Source organism: Lagenorhynchus albirostris, chromosome 19, assembly GCF_949774975.1.
Source record: "Lagenorhynchus albirostris chromosome 19, mLagAlb1.1, whole genome shotgun sequence".
NCBI classification, from domain to species: Eukaryota; Metazoa; Chordata; class Mammalia; order Artiodactyla; family Delphinidae; genus Lagenorhynchus; species Lagenorhynchus albirostris.
Genome location: NC_083113.1, coordinates 29,162,306 through 29,183,652, shown reverse-complemented (window position 1 = coordinate 29,183,652; position 21,347 = coordinate 29,162,306). Strand labels below are relative to the sequence as shown.

The window sequence follows — 21,347 nt, the reverse complement described above, 5'->3', positions numbered from 1 at the left end:
ACTCTAGGGGACACCATCCACACTGCATTTATGTAACAGAAGGAAGTTGCACTCTCCTTTCCCACTGAGAGTCGTAAAAGGAGGAAACATGATGTTTTCCCTGAACCACTTGGCAAGCCCATCTTTCTATTTGATTTCTATCATATACGTAACCGTTTTTCAATTCTCAGAGTCCTGGTTCGAAACTTTTAATATTTTCCTTTTCTTCAACATGCTGTTGACACAGGACACACTGAGTAGATGAAACAAAACGATTTCACCTGCTCACCTTAAACAGAAAAGCTCTTTTGCTAACTAGCTTCGCTTCTTTAAACATGTTTTATTTTTAAAAAAAAAAACAAAAAAAACAAAACAAAGGGCAAATCCTGTAATCTAACTTGTAAAACATTTAATATTTTGGATATATGGCTTTCATGACCATCCAAAAGTCAGCCTAGCTGGACAATGGGAGCTGCCGGACTATTGTTCATTGGCCACAAAGCCATGAGGTGGCTCTTTCTCCCAGGTCAAGAGGTCAAGCTCCAGGGCATTAATTTTGCTGAGTTTCTTTGTTATAAATAACAAACAAGGTCATTTATTTTCATTTTCTTGTTTCTAACTCCATGCATCTACTCCCCAGGATGAACTCCATAAACAGGTGGCTGGAATGCTGGGGAGAAAGCTTGAAACAGTTCCAGAAAAGAGGGCATGTCCCACTCTGGTGAAACGGTTTGATGAGTTAGAGATTTTGTTACTGCAGGATACGCACCTGCACTATTACTTGAAAAGCAAACACTCGTCTGTTTGGCACGCACAGATCTATGTAAATTAGGGGAGGTTATTTTGCTGCTAGTCCTTGGCTGTTCTGTGATCAAAATGCAATGGTTTCCCAATTCGTAAGAAACAGAATCTTTATTAGACTCAGTTCTTTTCTCGGTTTTTTTTTTTTTACCATTTCATTGCTCTATGGTTATTAAAAATAACATGTCCTATAAATTAAACCTAGAAACATGGGTGCTCATCAAAGAAAGGATGTCATCAGAGGCTCCAACTATGGGAGCTATTTATGTACAATGGTATATAGATCTGTCATGGAAGGAGTTAATTAATATCTGTCTGATGATTTTTCTCTCCTTAAGGCCCCAATAGCTGTCCTTTGGTGAAGAATTAAAAAATGTACTGACCCCCACCCATTGCTAAGAGAGTTCTGGGTCCTCAGCTTTCATTGTTCAGCCAGTGGGCTTTGTGGGCGACACTGCAGGGCCCCTCTTGCTGGAAATCCTCTGAGCTTCCTGATTTCCACTCCTGCATAAACCTCCTCCCCCCATCACTACCTTTGTCTCTTTGGGGGAAAAGAAACCTTTTTCACTCGAGCAAAATAAAAACTACCCAGTATTTGTTTCTGGAGTGTAATTATAAACTTCATTGTACATTCTTCCTGGCTTTGATGCTTATCTTGAAGAGTTCAGTGAAAATAAATTGTTTTTATGAAAGCAGAGAAACCATTCGATAAACACGCTGTCTCTGAAAATTGTTCCTGCAAAAGAGGTCATTCTTTCACTTTAGAAGAAATAGAATACATTTCAGAAAACAGGCAGGACAACAGTTTAGGATTTCTGTGAACACAGGATATATTTTTTTAAGGCAGGGTGTAAACACACTGAAAATTGCACACCTCCTGATTGTGTGGAGTGTATTGGTTTTTAAAATAGCTTTATTGAAGAGCTACTTAGGTCGCAAGCAAATACTTGCTACATTTCCAGGAATGAGTTCTCAGCTCAGTACTTTTTTTGCTACTAAGGTTTTGGGGGTTACCATTCTATAATTACTATATATCTGTCAGAACCTATGGGTGTATCTATTCTTAGTTAAAGTCATACTCAGCTGGGAAAATGATTTGTTTTCTAGAGCTCTTCTTGTGCCTGGTAGCACAGAAACCAATATGGCCAAACTTGGTTGTAATATGAGAAACAACCTCATATACATAACAATATATTTATTACCATGAATGAAAAGTTTGCTTATTTTTTTCCCCATTTGCTCATGTGTCTGTATTTCTTGACCTAAGTAAAACTATAAAAATAATTCACATTTCCAGACCAGAAAAGTTTGGATTCACTGAAAACTGAAACTAACAATGACAGTGCTTGGGGATTATTTTCACACTATAATTCCTGTGTGAAACTCTCTCCTGGTGATTAGTTTTCAAGCCTGCGCTGGAGACGTGTAATGAGGGCCCCAAGGTCAGAATGCTTCCTCTATACCATGTGTACATTCACTATTGTGAGAGCCTTGGTAGGTCCTGACTTGATTTTATCTGCATGTGATTTAGACTATGAACGTGAAGAGTTGATTCTCGGCATGAAACTCTCTTAAATTTCATGGAGATGAGTTAATACAGACACTAAGAACCCATGCTAGATAGAAATGCTATGCTTTATGACATGAAGCCCAATTCAGATATAAGACCAAGTATAAGACATTTTATGAATATAATACATTAGCTGTTATTATGGGAAAAGAAAAGAAACTTGAGTAGCTCTGGCCCTGCTAATTTCCACTTGGAGCTGCTGTTAATTTGGCTGCATTACATATTGCAAACAAGGATTATAATATTTGGGTAGAACTTTTCATGACCAAAACTCAAGAAAATTAAACTGTATGTAATGTTTAATACAATCCTCATCTCAACTGAGGAAGCAGAACACAGGTTAAATTACTGTTCATAGATCCCTAAAAGTGGGAGTCTCAGATCTTTAGTTATAAAACGCAGCAAGTTTAAATGCAGTCCTCATGGGGACTTTCTTGCTTAATTTTGGAGCCAGATAAAGTAGAGAAATAAAGTTTTTGAGTTCTGTCAAGATGTAAAAATGGTGTTCCTATTATGTAAAGTTTGTGTATTTCCGCCCCCCCCCCCCCATTTTTTAGAGATTCTTGGACGACACCAACTATCCAGTTACAAACATCAAGCTAATAAGACAGACGTTTTGGACCCAAATCATATAAAAACCTTACAGGAATTTTCTTATGCCCAGAAGTTGTATTTTGGGTTCAGAACTGATTCTTGTACTGCCCTCTTCTAAATCAATGACCGTTAGCACCGTGCAGCATAAATTCAAAGCATATTTAAGATATGTTCTCGGAGGTTTCTTCAAATTCAAGGCTAACATAGTACAAAGGAAGCCTTTGTCTGTGGCATTTCAGAAACAAAACGCTGACAGCCTGAAAAAGGTGACACTCTTACGATGACAAATAGCATGACAGTTACAATTGCATTAAATTTTTAAAAGCATCATTCTAAGTTTTTAATGGATGGGCTTCAAATCCACTGGCACCCTTAAAATTGGGGGGCATTCTGAATGCAATGGTTAATCAGAACAGCTCTAAATGAAACAACATTCTAGTTTTAATGTATACAAAAGATCTAAAACAGCAGGGTGCAAAAGGCTCTCTTCTCCCAACCCTCAGGTAGTTTGTTCTTCTCCAAATCAGAAGTATTGGGTTCACTCTTTTCAAATCTTACCTTGACCCGGTTCCCTGGGAGGGATATTCCACTACAAAAACATCCGTCTTTCTTCCCTCCCTCTCTCTCCCTCCCCCCCACCCCCGTTCTTCCTTCTCACTTTCCTTTCTTAAATGAATATTTATTTATTGCAAACCACCTAAGTACCAAGCGTGGTCCAAGGTTCTTGGGATACAGCAGTGACCCTGCTTGGGCTCTTGAGCAGAGTGTCTGGCCCCCTTCCTGGAGCTTTCTTTTACAAATACCATGATGCAAATTTGCTTGTCAGATTGTTTCTCCCCATAGCAGCAGTAGCCATGTCATGACGGGATCTCCAGCTACCTGGATGGGACAGGGCATGTGTACATGCATGCGGGTGACTATGTATGTGTGTGTGTGTGTGTGTGTGTGTGTGTGTGTGTGTGTAGGAGTGTGATGGGTCCAATTCTCCTTTGAGGGCTTCCATGTGTGTCACTTTGGGCTCCTCTTTATCATTCACAAGTGCCTAAAACAGTGTCCAGCACAGAGGAAGCATGCAAAAAGTATCTGTTGAGTGCACGGAGACTGACTGTGGGCAAAATCGCGTGGTCGGTATGCAGCCTTCCCAAATGACTGTTTCTGTTCTAGTGATTTTTTTCATTCAAAGTGCCTCAACATATGTATCTTCAGACTCATCAGTTTCTTTTTTCCTCTCTCCTTAATCAAGATCTACACTCAGAACTTTCGCTTACATTACTTCCTAAATCATCATCATCTTAAAATATTGACTGACCGAATATTGTTTCCTTCCCCAAGACATTTGCATTGTGACAGGGAGGGGGGTTTTAAGAGCAAGCCTTTCCCACAACAATGGCCGGGAGGTGGTATCCCTAGCAGCGGGCATTTCAGCCTCCTGGGAGCCTCCTGGGAGAAGGCTGTCCCCTCAGTTTCTAGTCTCCACAGCTCAACGTTCAGTGCCACGCAGGCGCCCACATGCAATTCCCCGTCTCGCAGCTAGTGGGGTTTCCAGTGCGAATATTTGTATTCCTGATCCTCGAGGTCTGATTACAACTTCAGGTTCAGTCTCTATGTAACTTTGATTATACTTTGCTTCATCCTCTGTAATCAAGCTCAGATTGCTCCAGATGCACGACAGAATGAGCAGAAGGTGAGGAATGTGAGTGTGCAAAGAAAAACTCTGCTTCCCAGCCTTTTGGGGGCTCCTTTTAACAACTATCTGGAAAAAAAATATAATTTCTTTTTTGGTACCTCAGATCAGCAGGCTGCTCCTCGCCTGTGGCCAGATGCTGCACTCCACACCATTGTTAAATACTAATAGTGAAACTTAAAAGATGTACTCTTGCGAGACAACAGGTGGCCACTGCAACCTCCAGCTCTGATTGGTGGAAAGGCCACAGGCGCCCAGTGGCCCGGAGAAAGGGCCTCCACTTCTGCGTTTCAAGAACCTGCTCAATGGGGTGTTGTCCTGATAATATCTCAGCTCACTGCCAATTTGTGCAACCCGCTGGGCCATTAGGGAGCGCCGCTGGGTTGTCAACGTTAAATGGAGACTCGGGAGAGGAGACCAAAGCTTTTTCAGGAGGGGGGGATTGGAGTCAACCCAGCGACAACGTAAGCAGTTGTTCCTTTCCTGAATACACACGGCTCTCTCACGCAGTCTCCAAACACCCGACTCTGCTAAGAGAAGAGCAAATACACAAACTTTCGCCTAATTGAAGTTTATTTTTCCTGCTTGGTTCCAGAACGATAATATTGGGCAAAGGTACATACACAAGGTGTCACCAAGCCAGGGTCCCTATTTTGGAGAACAGACGAAATGAAGAGAAAGTCCTGTGATGCTTGTCTGAAAAACTTCAGGCCGTGGGCCAGCAAAGTGTGATCAGGGACGAAAGTGTGAGTGAGTGTCAGCTAAAATATTTGTAAATTTCTCCCTTCCTGTTAAAGTAGTTACCAGACAACCATATTGGGGAGGGGGGCAAATCTCACAGCCTCTCCTTAACGTTCTCATCTGGTAGCAAATCCCTTCCCTTCGCCAAGGCTGAGGGCCAAACTGTCAGATGAACCCAAAGCAAGGGGGGGGCGGGAAGATGTAGCTTAAAGAAAGAGAAAGAAATCAAGAGGGGGGTGGGTGAGTGCACTGTGAAGAAGTTAATCACCCAGAACCTTTTAGGAAAATAGGGACATTTTCTCTCAGAGAGCGGTGAGTGATCCGCCTAGATCCAGTTACTCAAATGCCTTTCGAATACAAACAAGAGCAAAGAAAATACGAAGAGAAGCGACATGAGGCTTAACCCGGGGAGCTTCAAGTCTGCCTACCTGTGAAAGGTCAGGCCCCCATACCCCTCCTGGAAAACACCACAGGTGTACACGGGGCTCCCAGCTCCCGGCTCTTCGGAGGCAATCGTGCAGATTACCTGCTGGGTTAGGTGCCTCCAAGAAGGGGACACTCGTGGGGGAAGGCGGAGTGGGGTAGAGGGATCGGGGGACCCACGAGGAAGGAATGGGGACGAGGAGTGGAAACCGAGGGAAAGAGGAGTGGTGGGAAGGGAGCGGACGGCGCGCGGATGCTGCTGGCAGGAGCCGGGGGCCCAGGGCAGCGGTGGTCCGAAAGGGGGCGGGGGTCCATACCGGGCACGGGACTGGCCGAAGCGGCCGAGGGAAGGAGGGGAGCGAGGAGCGCTCCGAGGCAGCGGGGACAAAGAGGACCGGAGAGGGAAAGGGGGCGCGGTGGGAAGAAGAGGGGCCCCGGAGAGGGGGAGGCCGCGGCGCGGGCGACGGGGCGGTCGAGGGCTGCGCGAGGCGCGGGGTGAGCCGCGAGGGGCCGCGCGGGGCAGGGGCCGGCGGGGCGGGGTCCGCGCGCCCGGAGGCGGTCCGGGCCGAGAGCGCACCGGCGGGGCGGGCGGCGCGCCAGCTGCCCGCGGTGGGAGGGGCGGAGCGGCGGCGGCGCGGGGAGGGGACCGGCGGCGGAGGGAGGCAGGAGGGGGAGAAGGAGGGGAGGGGCTGGGCCCCTTGTCTCCGCGGCTCCTCTCCTCAGTCCGCCCGGGGAGGAGGAGGAGGAGCGGGGCCAGCCGCCGCCGCCGCCGCCGTCGTCGTCCCAGCCTCGCCCCGCGCACCTGAACTCGCCGCGCCGCCCCGGGCCCCCGCGCCGCGCCCCGCGCCCCGGGCGCCCGGCCGGTGCGCAGCGCTGCCTTGGTGCCCCGGCGGGGCGCGTCCCCCGGGCCGCCTCCCGCTCTCTCGCAGCTCGCGTGGCCGCGCCTTTGTGTGCGGCGGCCGCGGCTCCCGGGCTCCTCTGGCTCCCGGTCGCGGCGCCCCTCCGGCCCAAGTCCCGCGCGCCGCCCCCGGACAACCCCGGCTGGGCGCCCCCGACGGTGGATCTAGCGGCTTCGAGGAGGCGGGCACCGGTCCCGGCGAGCCCCAGTCCCGGCCCCCGGCCCCGGGCCCGGCTCCGGCATGGATGTGAGATTCTACCCCGCGGCGGCCGGGGACCCCGCCGGCCTGGACTTCGCGCAGTGCCTGGGGTACTACGGCTACAGCAAGGTGACCGGGCCGGGCCAGGGCCGGGGGGCGGCGGGTCGGGGGCCACCTCCCCATCCCGGGCGCGCCCCGCGGTCCAGATCTCCGCCTGCTTCACTTTTCTCTCCCCTCTCCGCTCCTTTCCCTTTGCGCCTTCGTTTCTGTCCAACTCTCCCGCTCTACTCTTTCTGCCCCCTTCCCACCCCCCTTTTTGTCCCTCAGCCGGCGCTCCCCTCTCTCCTCCGCCTCTCCTCCCACTGTCTCCCCCCCCCAACCTGGCCGACGCTCTTTGGCTGCCCCAAAGAAGAGCAGCCCAAGAACTGCAAGGGGGGACTCGCGTGTGATTCTTTGTTGTTGTTATTAGTAAACACGATCGCAGTTCCCCTGAGTTTGCGGGGGGAAGGGGGCAACGCAGGAGTCCCCCATCTCGTGGTCTGATGACTTCGCCGCCCCCCTCCCAGCCCATCTCACCTCCCCCACGCCCCCGAGAGCTGGACCCAGGGCCGCTTAGCGAAGGAAAGGAACTAACTTTTGAGCGTGCCCTGGATGGGGTCTTCGAAGAGGGGAGCCGCGAAGTGGTGGGACCCCCGCAGGTGGCCTTTCCTGCCCTCTCGCTAGGGCGCTCTGGACCATGCAATGGAGGTGCCCGCCCCTCCCTGGTTAGCACTAGTGGCTTCTTCTCTTTCATTTTGGGGGGAGGGGTAAGTTTGGCATTTCGGGGAGATCAGGGTTAGAGACCTCCACACCACGCCCTGGGTCACCCCACCTCCTTCACCTCCCCCTGTTCCAACTTCGAGGACCCAGCATTTCAGGTGGCCAAAGGTGGATCTCAGAAGGGCAGCTGGCCGCAGCTCGGAGCGGCGAGTAGGTGCGAGAACCGCGGCCCTTGGGCCAGCGCAGCGCGTACTCCCGTTCTCAATCCTTTCCTGAAGCCCCCAAGGCCAAGCTTTAGAGGAAACATCACCCCGAGGGCGATATTCAGAGAAAGAGCTGTGCTCTGGCTGGCCTGTGCCTTTTGAATGTGGTTTTTCTTTCTCCTTCCCCCCTGCCCCTCCCTCCTCCCCTCCTTTTTCTTTCAAATCGCAGTTTGTTTATGATTGCTTGGATAACAGAGGAGGAAATAAGGAGCCTGCAGAAAGAAAGGTGCTATACAAAACTAATGAATACATAGCAGGAAGAGGAGGATTTGTATCTAAGAGTGAGGAACAGTTTGCTGTGCCCCGTGGCTGATGGAGGCTCGTGTTCCTTTCTGTTTGTTTATACTCCGTTCCCAACTCCAGTGCTGAAGTTTGTGAAACACCATTAGGGTCTCTCTTCCTCACCCCTCTGCCCTGTGTCATCATCACCCAGCTCTGCGCCTGGCACGGAGGGGCCTCCCAACAAGTATAGAAGGAAGGGACATCATTCAGTGTGTTTTAACCCTTTGGTGATGGTGGGCGTTCATGCTCTCAAAATTCCTAGAGTGATAACATTAAGCATTGAAAGAGAAGCAAGAAAAGGCCTATCCCTGTAGCCAGGGTTCAGGTTTAGTTTCAGGCCTCTGATTTTGGATTTACTCAAGTTATTAAATGCTTTCAAAAGTCTCCCATGTATGCTCAGTTAGGGACTTAGGCAGCCTAATTAAGTATGTAGTGTTTCTGAGAATCCACCTAATTGTTCCAGTGGGGTATTATTTATCTCCTTACAACTTAGCCTTGTGTATTCAAGCCTTGTATAGCTGGGCATGCTCTTATTTTTGGAAGCCATTACCTTGCCTAATGTAACTACTTCTTTCTCTGATTTAAGATCAGCAACACTCGAATGACACCAAAATAGAAACCTTTTGTACTAATCCAGTCACTGCAATGCGTGGCAAATCTCTCTGTTCACTAGGATCCCAAGGGTACTTCAAGGGACCAGAGGAAATTGTGGGTGTTTTGTGTGTGTCTCTTTTTATTTTTTGAGAAAGGCTATTTCGAGTCAATTTAAACTCAGAACATTTACTTCTGGGAGCGCCTAGAAAGCTTGCAAACAGACAATATTTATTGAGATGCTTGTTCAGTTTCAGGAGTGAGGATGCAAGATGGATTGCTGTCATATTTTCCTGATGCAGCGATTCGCCTGAAATAACTCGGTTTCTTAGTTATTCAGCAATCTGTCGTCTTAAGTGCTCTGTGTACCCAACTTATGAAAGTCAGTGCTTAATATTGGTAGAAATCAGATTGTACTTATTTTAAGGGATGTTTGCATTTCATTCCTTGCAGATAAAAATACAATAATCTTTAAATTGAGCCACGATACTGTATTTCCCTACTCTTAATTTCAGAAGTGAAAAACCCAACTTTACTCCCCGTAATTTTTCCTTATGGCGAGAATGCAGTAGAAGAAGAAGTATTAACTTCATGGGTATAAAACAGCAAGTGCTAGTTAAAGGTTTATAGCATTTCATTTCATAGCTAACTTGTGTGTCTGAAGTGACGTTATTCAATAGATTTATACTGAAAATGTAAAAACCAGCGTACAAAGACATGCATGTATCTTATTTGAAAACACCTGTAATCATTAATCTTTTAAGACTTAACTTTTGATCATGTGCGTTATCTTTCCGGATGGGAAGTGATGGCTTTCAAAGAAAGTCTGTTTCTGCCCTTTCTTGTTTTAACGACCATCTGGGAAACTTTAGAAGAAATACAGAACCCTCCGCTCCAGGCTTAACAAGGGAAAAGTTAGCGCTTATCGTTAAATTTATTTACAAACCGTGAATAATAGGGTTTCATTCATTTCTCTCTTTAACAAATGACCCGAGTCCTTTGTATAACTTATATGCATGTGTATTATCTTCACATTCTGTGAGTATATGGATCCTTTTTAAATGTCAGCGCTCATGAAAGTGTGTACTCTGTCTATGGAGAATGGATGAAAGAGTTTTGAGGGTTCAAAAGTCATTGCAAGTAGGAGAATAACTTCAAATAAAATATAGCCAGGATCATTAAAATCAGTTAATAATTCATGAACCAGCCACTGATGTATAAACTCAAAGTCATCTCTATTTCCTCAGGGCTAATTTCCATTTTAATTTCAAGTGGAAAATCTACTGTTTGAACATTTCTTTTTCTGATGCAGCTAACAAATTAAACTAACACCTATATCTTTTTTTTTTTAAAAAAAGCTTTATGTTATTCAAGTGAATTAGTGACCCATTGTCTATATATCTGGAACTTTTCTTTCCCTGGGTTCAATTTGTCTTCACCAGTAAGAAGCTAATATGCAACGTATCAATCGGCATGTAGTGGTCAGAAGCCAGCTCTCCTCACCCACCCGCCCCCAAATACACTGTTACGTTTAATGTGGGTGTAAGCCAGGTACAATCACGCATTGGGTTAATAATGAATTTGGACTAAACTCTAGTTACTAGCTTTTCTGCATATTCTTAGGGCTTCCCCACCCCCTTTCAAAATACAGCTATTGACGTCTTACCCTATGTAGAATAATCCTATGCTGTTGTAACTCCATCTGGCCCAAACATTGCTTCCTAATTATTATATGTGTTATTGATCACTCTGCTTAATTAAGCTGTTCTGATGTGAGCACTTTCCCTCCGCCTCATGGGCCTCTACCTTGGCTAGCCTGAAGAATAAGAGGACCCAAAGGGTGGTTTGTCATTGGTCTACCTTATTGGAGCCCATGGTTCAAGTTGAGAACATATTGAGAGGGAAGGGGGATTTGATTGAAACTCTCCTTAAGTTGATATCTTGCACTAGCATGAGAACTCATGGTTTTATTTCTAGGGTCTGGAGTATGAGGGTGTTGAATTTTGAGAGCAAATTGAGAGATTTCCATGTCAGGTGTTTAACCAAGATGTGGAAACCACATTGTGAAAGAAGTAAAAGGTTCTTCTAGGGACCTTAGAGCAAGGGTCATAAACTCTGTCTGTAGGGACAGCCAGTTAACCTCCATGAAGCTAGAGGTTGTGGTCAAGTGGAGAACATGCCCCATTTAAAGGGGGAGCCTTGCTCAGCATTAGTAGATTGTTGCCATGCCAACATTTGACCCAGTATCTCCACATTCTGCAATTCTTTTTTTTCAAGAAAATGATAATCTGGGTTTTTATGGGAAGTATCCTGAATTTTAAGTATTGGCTGCAAATTAACAAACACGTGAAATCATTATGTGGGACCCTCAAAGCATGCCTGTGTACTGCTCCTTTGCAACTTTTGTCTTAACAAACTCATATGCAGATGAGGATTCGAAAATCATTTTTAAATACATCATTTCTAGTTTACGTTCAACTCTGTGGGCAGTTCTACTACAGTGTTCGACTATGTGGATAATTCAGTTGAGTGAGTGGAGGAGGTATAATTTAACCACTTTCAGTGTAGTTCTAATCTAATAATTTGGATTCTATCATTCGTTAGTTTTATGGTCTCAAACCAATGGAATAGTCATTCTAGGTCAGAAGCTGGCAGACTGCAGCCCACAGGTCATGGTCTGCAAGTTAAGGTTGGTTTTTGTGTTTTTCAACTGTTGAAAGAATTTAAAAGAAGAAGAATATTTCGTGACTGCGAAAACTACATGAAATTGACTTTTGTGTCCATAAATAAACTTTTATTGGAACACAGCCCCACTCATTTGTTTACATCTTGTTGGGGCTGCTTTCATGCCACAGTGGCGGAGTTGAGTCATTGTGACAGAGACTGCATGGCTTGCAAAGCCTAAAACATTTATTATTTATAGAAAAAGGTTGCCAACTCCTGTTCTAGATGATCAGTCCACTGATGGTACCATGATCTTCCTTTGTTCCAAGCCAAGACAGTAGAAAGAAAATCAAGATGGCCTAACTGGAAAGATGACTCTCTCAGAGAATGTTTCTGGAAATGCTTCTAGAACGGTGGGGTCTCAGCCCTGGCTTCAGCCATGGTCGGGTAGGAGGAGGCTTGTAGAAGATACTCAAGCTCAGCCTTACCCCAGACTAGTTCAGTAAGAATCTCTGGGGATGGGATCCAGGCAGCAGTGTGTTTAAAAGCTCCCCAGGTGATTCCAACACGCAGCTCTGGTTGGAAACTTTGTTTTAGGCTGAGGATCCTGAAGTGAGCAATGTCCGGGGGCAGTAAAACTGGGTACGAAGTTTGTGATTGCTATAAAGAAGACAAGACCTAGGACAGAATGGTTGGTTCCTGGTCAGCACTCAGGGCCTTTTGAGGCCCTTGGCAATTCCTAAGCCCTGTTGATTTGGGCTCCCCTCCACATCCTGCGTTCAATACAATATGACATGATACAATATCTGAGTTGATGTTGATTAGGTGGCTTATGTTTGTATTTTGTAGGCATTTAATTGAGCATCTATTAGTTTTAATTTTGTAGCGTGTGTGTGTGCGTGCATGCACGCTTACTTCTGTGCTGTGTGGCCAATTACTTTTTTCTACATTTTAAACATTTCTGTAGGCTCCTGAGAAGCTTATAGTTCTAGGTGTCCGGTCTATGGTGACTACTGGATAAAGCAGGCTTGCTGACACAAGCTTGAGGTCCAGAAACTCCCCATTTTTCCACGTCAACCAGTGGAATATTGATGAGAACCATGTGCTCAGTGAAGCCTAATATACAGTTAGCCAAAGAATGTTAATTTTAGTCATTTCAGGTGAAGTCAATGGTTGTACATGGCCACAGCCTTCAAAGTATGTGTGGTTGTTTCAAGAACTGTCTACTCCAGGTCACAAACTGTCAGGGAGACACTGAATCCACTTGAGGACTTGTTTTGTTTACTTTGCACCAGTATTTAAAAAAATAAATTAGTTGTCTGTTTCTAAAAATCTTTGCATATAAATCTGGATTTCCAGTTTTTCTTCCATCGTAAATACTGGACCTGTACGCTGGCGTGGCATCGTCTGCTAGTTGCCCTGATTCAGATGGCTGTGTACTCCACAGTTCACCGTGGTCCTCTCCACTCCCTCCACCTCACACTTCGCCTTCTGTATACCTCTCAGGTAGGTCCCAGGAGGCTTCGAGTTTGAAAACTTTGATTAGAAAGAGATGAAATTAAGCGAGCATCAAATGATGCTCAGACCTAGTGAAATGAGGTCACTGTCATTGGAGAAATACAGACCCAGTGTTCCTTGCGGTATGTAGGATAGTAGATGAAATGGAAAAGAGTAATTTGTGATCATATTATAGAGCCGTGCTCCTCAAACTTGAGCATACACAAGTAATACCCAGAGTGCTTTCTGTAACACAGACCATTGGACTTTACCTCTAGAGTTTTTGCATTATAGGTCTGGGGTGGAGCTCTCAGGTGATGATGTCATACTGTGAGTAGCATGGCACAGAGGGCCTTCAGTGGTAAGGGAAGTAGTTTGTTCTTTGTAAGTTTATCAGCTAGAATGCTTTGGGCTGCAGGTAACAGAATAAACAACAAACAGTGCATAAACCCTAAAGACATTTGTTTACTAGTAAGTCTTTAGGTGGGCCATTTCAGGCTGTTTTGGATGGTTCAATCATGTCTTCAAGGACCCCCTTTACTTTTCTCTTTATTCCGCCATCCTTGGAATTTCAGCATTCTCCTCATGGTCACAGGTTGGCTGCTGTAGCTCTAGGCGTCACATCCTCACACGATAGCGTGCGAAATGAGAAGCAGGGCAGTGGTGTGGGTGGCAGTGGTAGTAAAGGAGCGCTTTCTCTTTCTACACATCTCTTATTAAGAAAGAATAGCTTTCTTGGAAACAGTTCCACTAGACTTTTTCATCTTACTGTTCAGAAACGGATCACATGCCCACCCTAGGACAGTCATTGGCAAAGAAGAAGGGGACTGCTGTGATCAGCACAGACCAATCCCATGTCATCCCCTGGGGCTGGACACTTGTCACATGAGCATAATTGATGTTACGCTCTGTTAGCAAGGAAGGAGGCTGTTGGAAGGACACCCGTGTCTGCTGCTGAGCACGTTTGAAGAATTTTGAGTGGGCTAGCGTGTGGTAGGGGTTGAATTTTGTGAAGATGAATCTGACTTTTTGACTAGATTAGCGTGGGGCCCGACAGGAGGTGGCGGTCAGCGGGGACCAGGGAGGATGCCACTAGCCAGTCGAGATAAAGGTGTGAGAAAGATTTGAACTAAGGAGATGTGAATATGGACGTGAAGGAGAGGAGGGCACGGAACAGAGCATCTCTGTAGCTTAGGAAGGAGAAAGAGGAAGCGGAGACGACTCAGGGTGTTTGAACTGGGGACCTGAATGAATGTTAAGACTTCGAACGGAAGCAGAGAGGCCAGAGGAGAAGCTGGGGTTGAAGGAAAGATAACACTGATGTGGGATATTTGGGTGGAACATTCCCACAGAGATGTCAAGTAGGTGCCCTGGAACCTACCCGTGCCTTGGAACTCAGAGAGCTCAGGGTTGGAGAACCAAAGTCGGGGGCTTCCTGTAAGTGATAAAGCACTGGAAACAGAAGTCACTTCTCTAAAAGTAAGGAGACGGGGTGGCAAGGACGCATCCTTGGTCTTGAGGGTAGGCTGGTGCGGTGTTTGGTAATCCAACTTCCCAGTTAGGGAGGCAGTATTTTAGGACGTAACACGTGAAACTCCGAAAATTTGGAAATCTTACTGTACCATGACAAGGATGGTATAAAAAAGGAGTGTGGGGCTTCCCTGGTGGCGCAGTGGTTGAGAGTCCACCTGCCGATGCAGGGGACACGGGTTCGTGCCCCGGTCTGGGAAGATCCCACATGCCGCGGAGCGGCTGGGCCCGTGAGCCATGGCCGCTGAGCCTGCGCGTCCGGAGCCTGTGCTCCGCAACGGGAGAGGCCACAACAGTGAGAGGCCCGTGTACCGCAAAAAAAAACAAAAAAAGGAGTGTGTGTGTGATGATATATCTTTTCTAGCTTAACAGTTATTTGGAAAGAAACAGTCTTAAATGGCTATCATCAAGTGGGAATAATGCAAAATTTGCAATACCATACTTTACAACCACGTCAGCCATTTATGAATTAAAACATTTCATGTGTTTTTCTTTGTGTAAGAGATGCAACTTCAAACTGGATTTTGTGACATGTTCATGATGTCATAAGTATCTTGGGGAATCTGTTTTGAGTGTGGTTAATAAGGAAGGACAGGATTTCTGCTAAGTATGCTTATAAATTCAGTGTATTTTAAAGGTGGATTCAGCACTCTTTTAAAAAAACCCTATTAAAATAAAAGGAGTAGAGGCTTTTATTCAAGGTCTGCATGAGCTTCTGACAGGTTTTATCTTCTGTCTTTGTAGTAGGTCATTTTATTTTCTTTGTTTCCTAGGTTTGTATCCTAATCCCTTCCTTTGGGAGGCCATGTTCTTTTAGATAGGTTCCACTCTTGTATAAAACACATTAGCCATTGGAAAATGTCCTTTCTTGTATGACTAACATTCTATCTTTAATCTTAATTTAATTTTACTTTGTTTATAAAAAAATACTTGTCATGTCTTGATAATCCATAAATTAAAGAAATTGGCCAACATCAAGAAGTGTTTGGATTTCACTCTAAATACATATTTGAATGATATAGATTCGTTCTTTTGGAGGAGATAGATTTTAAGGTGGGCCCTTCTATTCCATATCTTGCGAGTTTAATGTGACCTTTTCTACATTGACTATAAATTGTATATATAGAAGAATTATATTAAATATTGTAATGGAAGTGAGTTTTCAAAATATTTTAAATTGATGTAGTGTAACTGTACTATAATGTGAGATTTTTCCAGCAATTTCTACAGCTAATTTATAATGAGCAGGGGATTTTGGTGTGCTGCAGAATAACAAAATTTTTCCACTTTCTTTTAAAAAATCTTCTAGATATAGGAAGGAGAAGTCTCAAATGCTGACCTGGCTAGAACACTTTTGTGAAATATGTATGTTTGGTTGGAAGTTGGTTTTTCTCGAAAAAAGGATGAGTTAAATTTAGAACTATTGAGTACTCATAAAGCGTACTAGTAGACTGTTTTGCTACTCCTTTATGCCTGTCTCCAGGGAGAAACTCAACTCATTATTTGGCTTACTCAAAAAATTCTAACAACAATGTTTAATGGAGAAGTGGTTAAACTGTTGTATAAGTAAAAATTCTTTGGACTCCAAGTGGGGAAAAGTCCTCAAAATGAGTTAAATAGAAAAGGGATTATAAGTTTTGCTTCAGGCATAGCTGGATCCAGGTGTTACAAAGGGATGCTGTCAAGACTCCTTTATATTAGTGTTTTCATCTGTTCGGCTTCTCTCTCAGTCAGGTTAAACTTGCGTGGTGGGAAGATGTTCAGTAGCAGCTCCAGGTCACACCTGCACAGCTCAGCTTCCCCAAGAAGGGGAGATTCTCTTCCCTGCTTGTTTCTGTACCTCCTCTGCACTGAGTCTCATTGGACAGACTTGGGTCACGTGCCCAGGCCCAACATCACATACCCATCTCAGGATCAGGGGTGCATACTGGCAGCCCCATGGAAACCACATAGGCCAAGAGTCGAGAGCAATGGATCCTCAGAGAGAGAGCAAAACGCTGATGTCACAGCAAAGGGAAGTGGGCATGAGGTAGTTAAAAAAAAAAAAAAGTCCATTTAAACTGCTAAATGAAGTGAGACTTGACAATTTTTGAGGATTTGAGTTGTCCATGTTTCTTATTCTTTGTGGAAACCAGAAATAGCCTGTGCTTATTTAATGCAAATGTCATCATTGTTATTTGCCAAGCATTTATTAGGAATGCACTTCTTGTGAGGGGCTGAGATTAGATGTGGTCTGCCTTCAAGAGACCTCTAGTTTGGTAGGAGAGCAGGTGTGCATATGTGAGTGTTCATGAAATTCGTGTGTGTGTGTGTGTGTGTGTGTGTGTGTGTGTGTGTGTGAATATGTGTACATAGGGAGATGTTCTAGGCAGAAGCCAATGGTTGGTTTGGTGAAAGTGTTCCAGAAATGGTCAAGGAAGGGGAAACTTCAATGTAGGCAAAGAAAGGCCTGTTAGTTAGGGTTCACCTGCAAGTAACAGAAAAAAAAACTTGAGGGAATTCCCTGGTGGTCCAGTGGTTAGGGCTCCGCACTCTCACTGCCGAGGGCCCGGGTTCCATCCCTGCTTGGGGAACTGAAATCCCACAAGCTGTGCAGTGCGGCCAAATAAAAACAAAACAAACCAAAAAAAACCCCAGACAAACAGTAACACCCCCCAAACCACTTGAGAAGCAGTGGCTTAAATGAGATAGATTTTCTCTTGTCCCTAATGAAGACCAGAGGTAAGTAGTTCTGGGCTGTTACGCGGGCTTCATAGACATCTGGGACCCAAGCTGTCTCTAACTTTCATGTGACCCTTGTCCTTATGGTCCAAGGTAGAATGCCAGTCATCATCATGGTCCAACCGGCAGGAAGGAAATGTGGTCAAGGGAGGTCTCCAGAGGCTGCCACAGGACACTTGCTTCTTTCTCACTGGCCAGAACTGAGACACATGGCCACACCTGTGACTGCCAGGTTGTGGCTGGCCACGTGCCCAGGGAACACTCAGTTACTGCAGAAGCAGGGGTGAGTGCCTATGAGTGAGTGATGGGTGAGGTCCAAGGAACCCTTTTGGGTATCTCCAAGTTGGAGATTTCGTGAACAAACTGTAACATTGTATTTTGCTAAACTTCGTTCAATATTTTCGGTTTTATTTGCTCCTGGAGGGTCCTCTTTTGGTGAAAGAGATACACTGTGCTATCTTTTCAATCCTTTCTTCAGCTTTGGGGTTTTATTTTGGGCATGCTTAAAATACCCGATGATTGATCTGTGTCTTTGTAGGAACTGCAAATCCGATGTCCTAATATTAATTCATTACCTATATTTTAGGCCCAAATTTTTCTTCTTTTCAAAATACCTCTTGAATTTTTACACTGCCATTTCTCAGGTCCTAACTCTGGGTAATAGAGTTTTGCGCACAAGTCAGTCTTCAGTTGCGTTTTTTAAAACTAGATTGTTTTTCAACTGATGGGTTTCCTTTTTGATCAAACCCAGCTTACCTGTGACTCATCGTATCCACACATTCACCAAATCTTCTTCCCCAGAAACCTGCAGTTCTTTACACCCTTTCTCCTCACTTAACCCTCTGGCCCCCTTCTTTTACCCTTGACCATGCAACCTCGACGGCAAAGACACGGCAGCTTCCTCAGCCCCCTCTCCTTTTGCTGTATAGGCTGTGTCAGCCCTTGGTCAGCCTCATTTCTCAACTTTAGGATAACTGAACACTGTGTCCGTTTTCCTTTCTAAAAACGAAAGCTCTCTGAGTGTGCTTGGGTCCTTCTGTTTATCTGTTTATTCTCTTGGACATTCTCCAAACGGAGAGTCCAAGTCGTCTCCACTCTTTTTAAGTCACAGTCAGACCAGCTCTCCCCTCACTCTTAGGAGGGAACTCACATCTTTCACTTCATGAGGAACGTTGATATTATCTGCTAGGAATTGCTCATGTGTCATCCTCACTCGTGTAGGAACCGCTTCTCTCTTTTATCCAGACCCAGAGGAGAGCAGTTTCTACTCTTTGGGAGAAATTCCCCCAACAGCGTCATTCCCTTTCTGATTGTTGAATATTGGTTCTGCGGACAGCTCCCATCTTTCCCGTCTTAGTCCTTTTTCTACTTTCAAATGTGCCCAGATGTCCTCTGACCTCCACTACAGATTTTCCAATCTACAGTTTGTTGAGGGCCACCTCACTTGTCACGGCTTTGGCTGTCTCCTCATTCTATCCACATTATAGTACATGTCATGGTTTTGTTTAAGTCACTTTTTTCCCTTACATAAATTAATGTGAAATGAAGACCATCTCAAATGGAAAACCCTATCACTTCCCAGACATAGAAGAAAATCCTAAAGATAAATACCAGGGGAGTAAACAGTATTCTGGAGAGCTCACTGGAGACCTTGCTGGCCTCAGGCTCTGCTCTCTGTTTGTTGAAAAGGGGGATTTGCAAGTGTTAGGGAGGTGTGGAAGATGTGTTAGCACCAGACTGAGACTCTGGCTTTGATTTTATCTGGAGGCTTGAAAGGAGTTCAAAACAGAATGACTTTCTCAAGATGTAATTAAACATTCTTTCTTCCTTGTCTCTGGACCTCGCAGAGCAGTGCTTCTATGAGAGATATGCATGCGGGTCAGCTGGGGGTCAGGATAAAATGCGGATCAGCGGGTCTGGGTGGGCCGGAAGGTTGGCATCGCTAACCCATTCCCAGGTGATGCTGTTGCTGTTGGTCCTGGCTATGCTGGTAGTTGTGAGTCCTAGAGAAAGGACCATCCACATCAACTCTTCTGTCTCACTCTGTGGACCCCCTTTTTAACATCTCTCTGAACAATGGCGCAAACAAGAAGTGTCTCCCTGGGCTTCCATGTCTTTCCCACTCAGGCCCACCTCAACACCCTGCAGTCTGCTTCTGTTCCTCCTTGCATTACTGACACTACCTTTTTCCTCTTCTCCTGTGAGCTCTGCCTTGCCGGATCAAACTTCATTCATTCCTGCAAGAATGTGAAGTGCCTACTTAAACTAGATCCTGCTCTGAGCCCTGGGGCTATGCTTTTCTGATGACTATCCTTCTGTGTCCTGTGATCTCCCATGTCTCTGGTTCCCAAATATTGTATTGACATATTTGGGTACTCCTGCTCTGTTGTCTTGTCTGCAGCTTTCCCTCCTCTTCCCAGGCGATGGGAATGTCCTCCCAAAGCTTGGCTTCTTGCTCTTTTGCTCCTGTATTATTTTCACTTTGTATGTGGATCTTGCTTTCTGCCTTTAGCTGTTCCCTCTCTGATGTTGTTTGTATCGGCTATCTATTGCTGCGTAACAAAGTAAACCTTGTGGCTTAAAACAGAAAACATGTTTTACTTGTGATTCTGCAAGTCAGTAATTTAGTCTGGGCCCAGTGGGGCAGTTATTCTCATCTTGGCTGGATTCTCTAATGTGTTTGTGGGCAGTGACAGGTTGGCTGTGAGGCTTATTTTCTGGAGATTGGCTGACTGTCCACTGGGGCCCCTTGCTTCTCCTGCACATACGTGTAGTCTCTCCCCTCCAGCATGCCAAGATGTACACAAGTGCCTGCATGGTAGTAGCATTCTGAGAAGTGCAGAGGGCCCTTGAGCTCAGGCTCAGAAATTCTGTTCCTTCTACCACGTTCTACTGCCCAAAGCCAGATTCAAGGGGAGGGGAGGTAGATTCCATTTCTTGAAAGGAGCTGCTGCAAAATCACATGACAAAGGGGCGTGGATACAGGGAGGTGGAAGAACTGGGGCCTTTTTCGCAGCCTTCCCCAAGGCCTCAAATCTTCATCTCTGGCTTGATCTACATTTCTCATCCCCTATATGGCAGCTCTCTATAGGATATCACCACTTCCCTGTCTGCCATCAGTTTAAATCAAACATAAGCCATATGGCAACCTGCATCCCTCTGCCCCAGAGCTCCCCTTCAAGTTTTTACCACTTCTCTCAATGCCCTCGTCATTTTCGGATACAAAAAATTAATTGTGATTACTTGGCCCCTTTCATTCTCTTAAGGCAATAACTCTTCATGCCGTCTTCATTTTTCTTCTCATGACTTCTTTTGCGTCTGTCTTCTTTCTTTCCACTGCCAGTGTCCTAGCCAAGGCCTCTGCCATAGCCATAAGCTCCTCCCTGACTCTCTGTATTTTCTAAATTTCTCCCGCCTGCAATCAAATCTGCGCTCCACTTCGGTTTGATCCCTCAAAAGGATATTAGTCTAAGCATCATTCTCCTTCTAAAAGCACTTCCAATGGCTCGTCTTTGTTTATACCAGTGCTTTCGCAGATTTGCCACCTCCTTTTGGCCGTATCTACATACCACCAGTATTATTTATTAAAAATGTTTTTGCATTGACTCACTTTTTAACTTATATCACTGTTGCATAAGGGAACCTTGTATTGCTGGCAACATGTAAAAATTACCCATACAATAAATGCAAAACTATTAAAATTAAAAAATGTATGTATATATCAATTAAATTAATCCAGTATGCATAATAGATATGGGAGCACTGGGATAATAGATAGGCATAATAGATATGGCCTACAAGATAAATTGCTTTGTCCTCAACTTGACATTGAAGACCCTCCATATCTAGTATCAAAGTTAACCACATTAAGGAAAAACAAAATTCCTTAGAAAAAGATTGTTGAATTTTATTAAACACTAGAGTTCTGCTCAGGGTCATTTCAGTGGTTATAGATCAGCGCCACAAAGTAGGATTGCCTGTCTTAATATTTTCGTGCATTGCTTAGACATATCAGTTGTTTTGAAAATATTAATTTGAAATAGCTCTTTTTGCTGGCCCTCAAAGCCCAGTTGTTCACAGTAGATAACTTTCTTGGTGGCATAATAGCCTTGCTCTGTCTGAATTAATAATGTTTCAAATACTGTTTCCAA

General features: G+C 45.1%; 1 protein-coding gene across 1 annotated transcript in view; it reads left to right on the top strand.

Moving 5' to 3' along the window:
- Window positions 1–6,885: 6,885 nt before the first annotated feature.
- TOX3 (TOX high mobility group box family member 3) overlaps window positions 6,886–21,347 on the top strand; it is a 106,289-nt gene continuing 91,827 nt past the window's right edge. Inside the window, exon 1 of the mRNA XM_060131806.1 lies at window positions 6,886–7,018. Coding sequence (XP_059987789.1) covers window positions 6,932–7,018 — 87 coding nt within the window. The 5' untranslated portion in view covers window positions 6,886–6,931. The remainder of the gene's footprint in view (window positions 7,019–21,347) is intronic.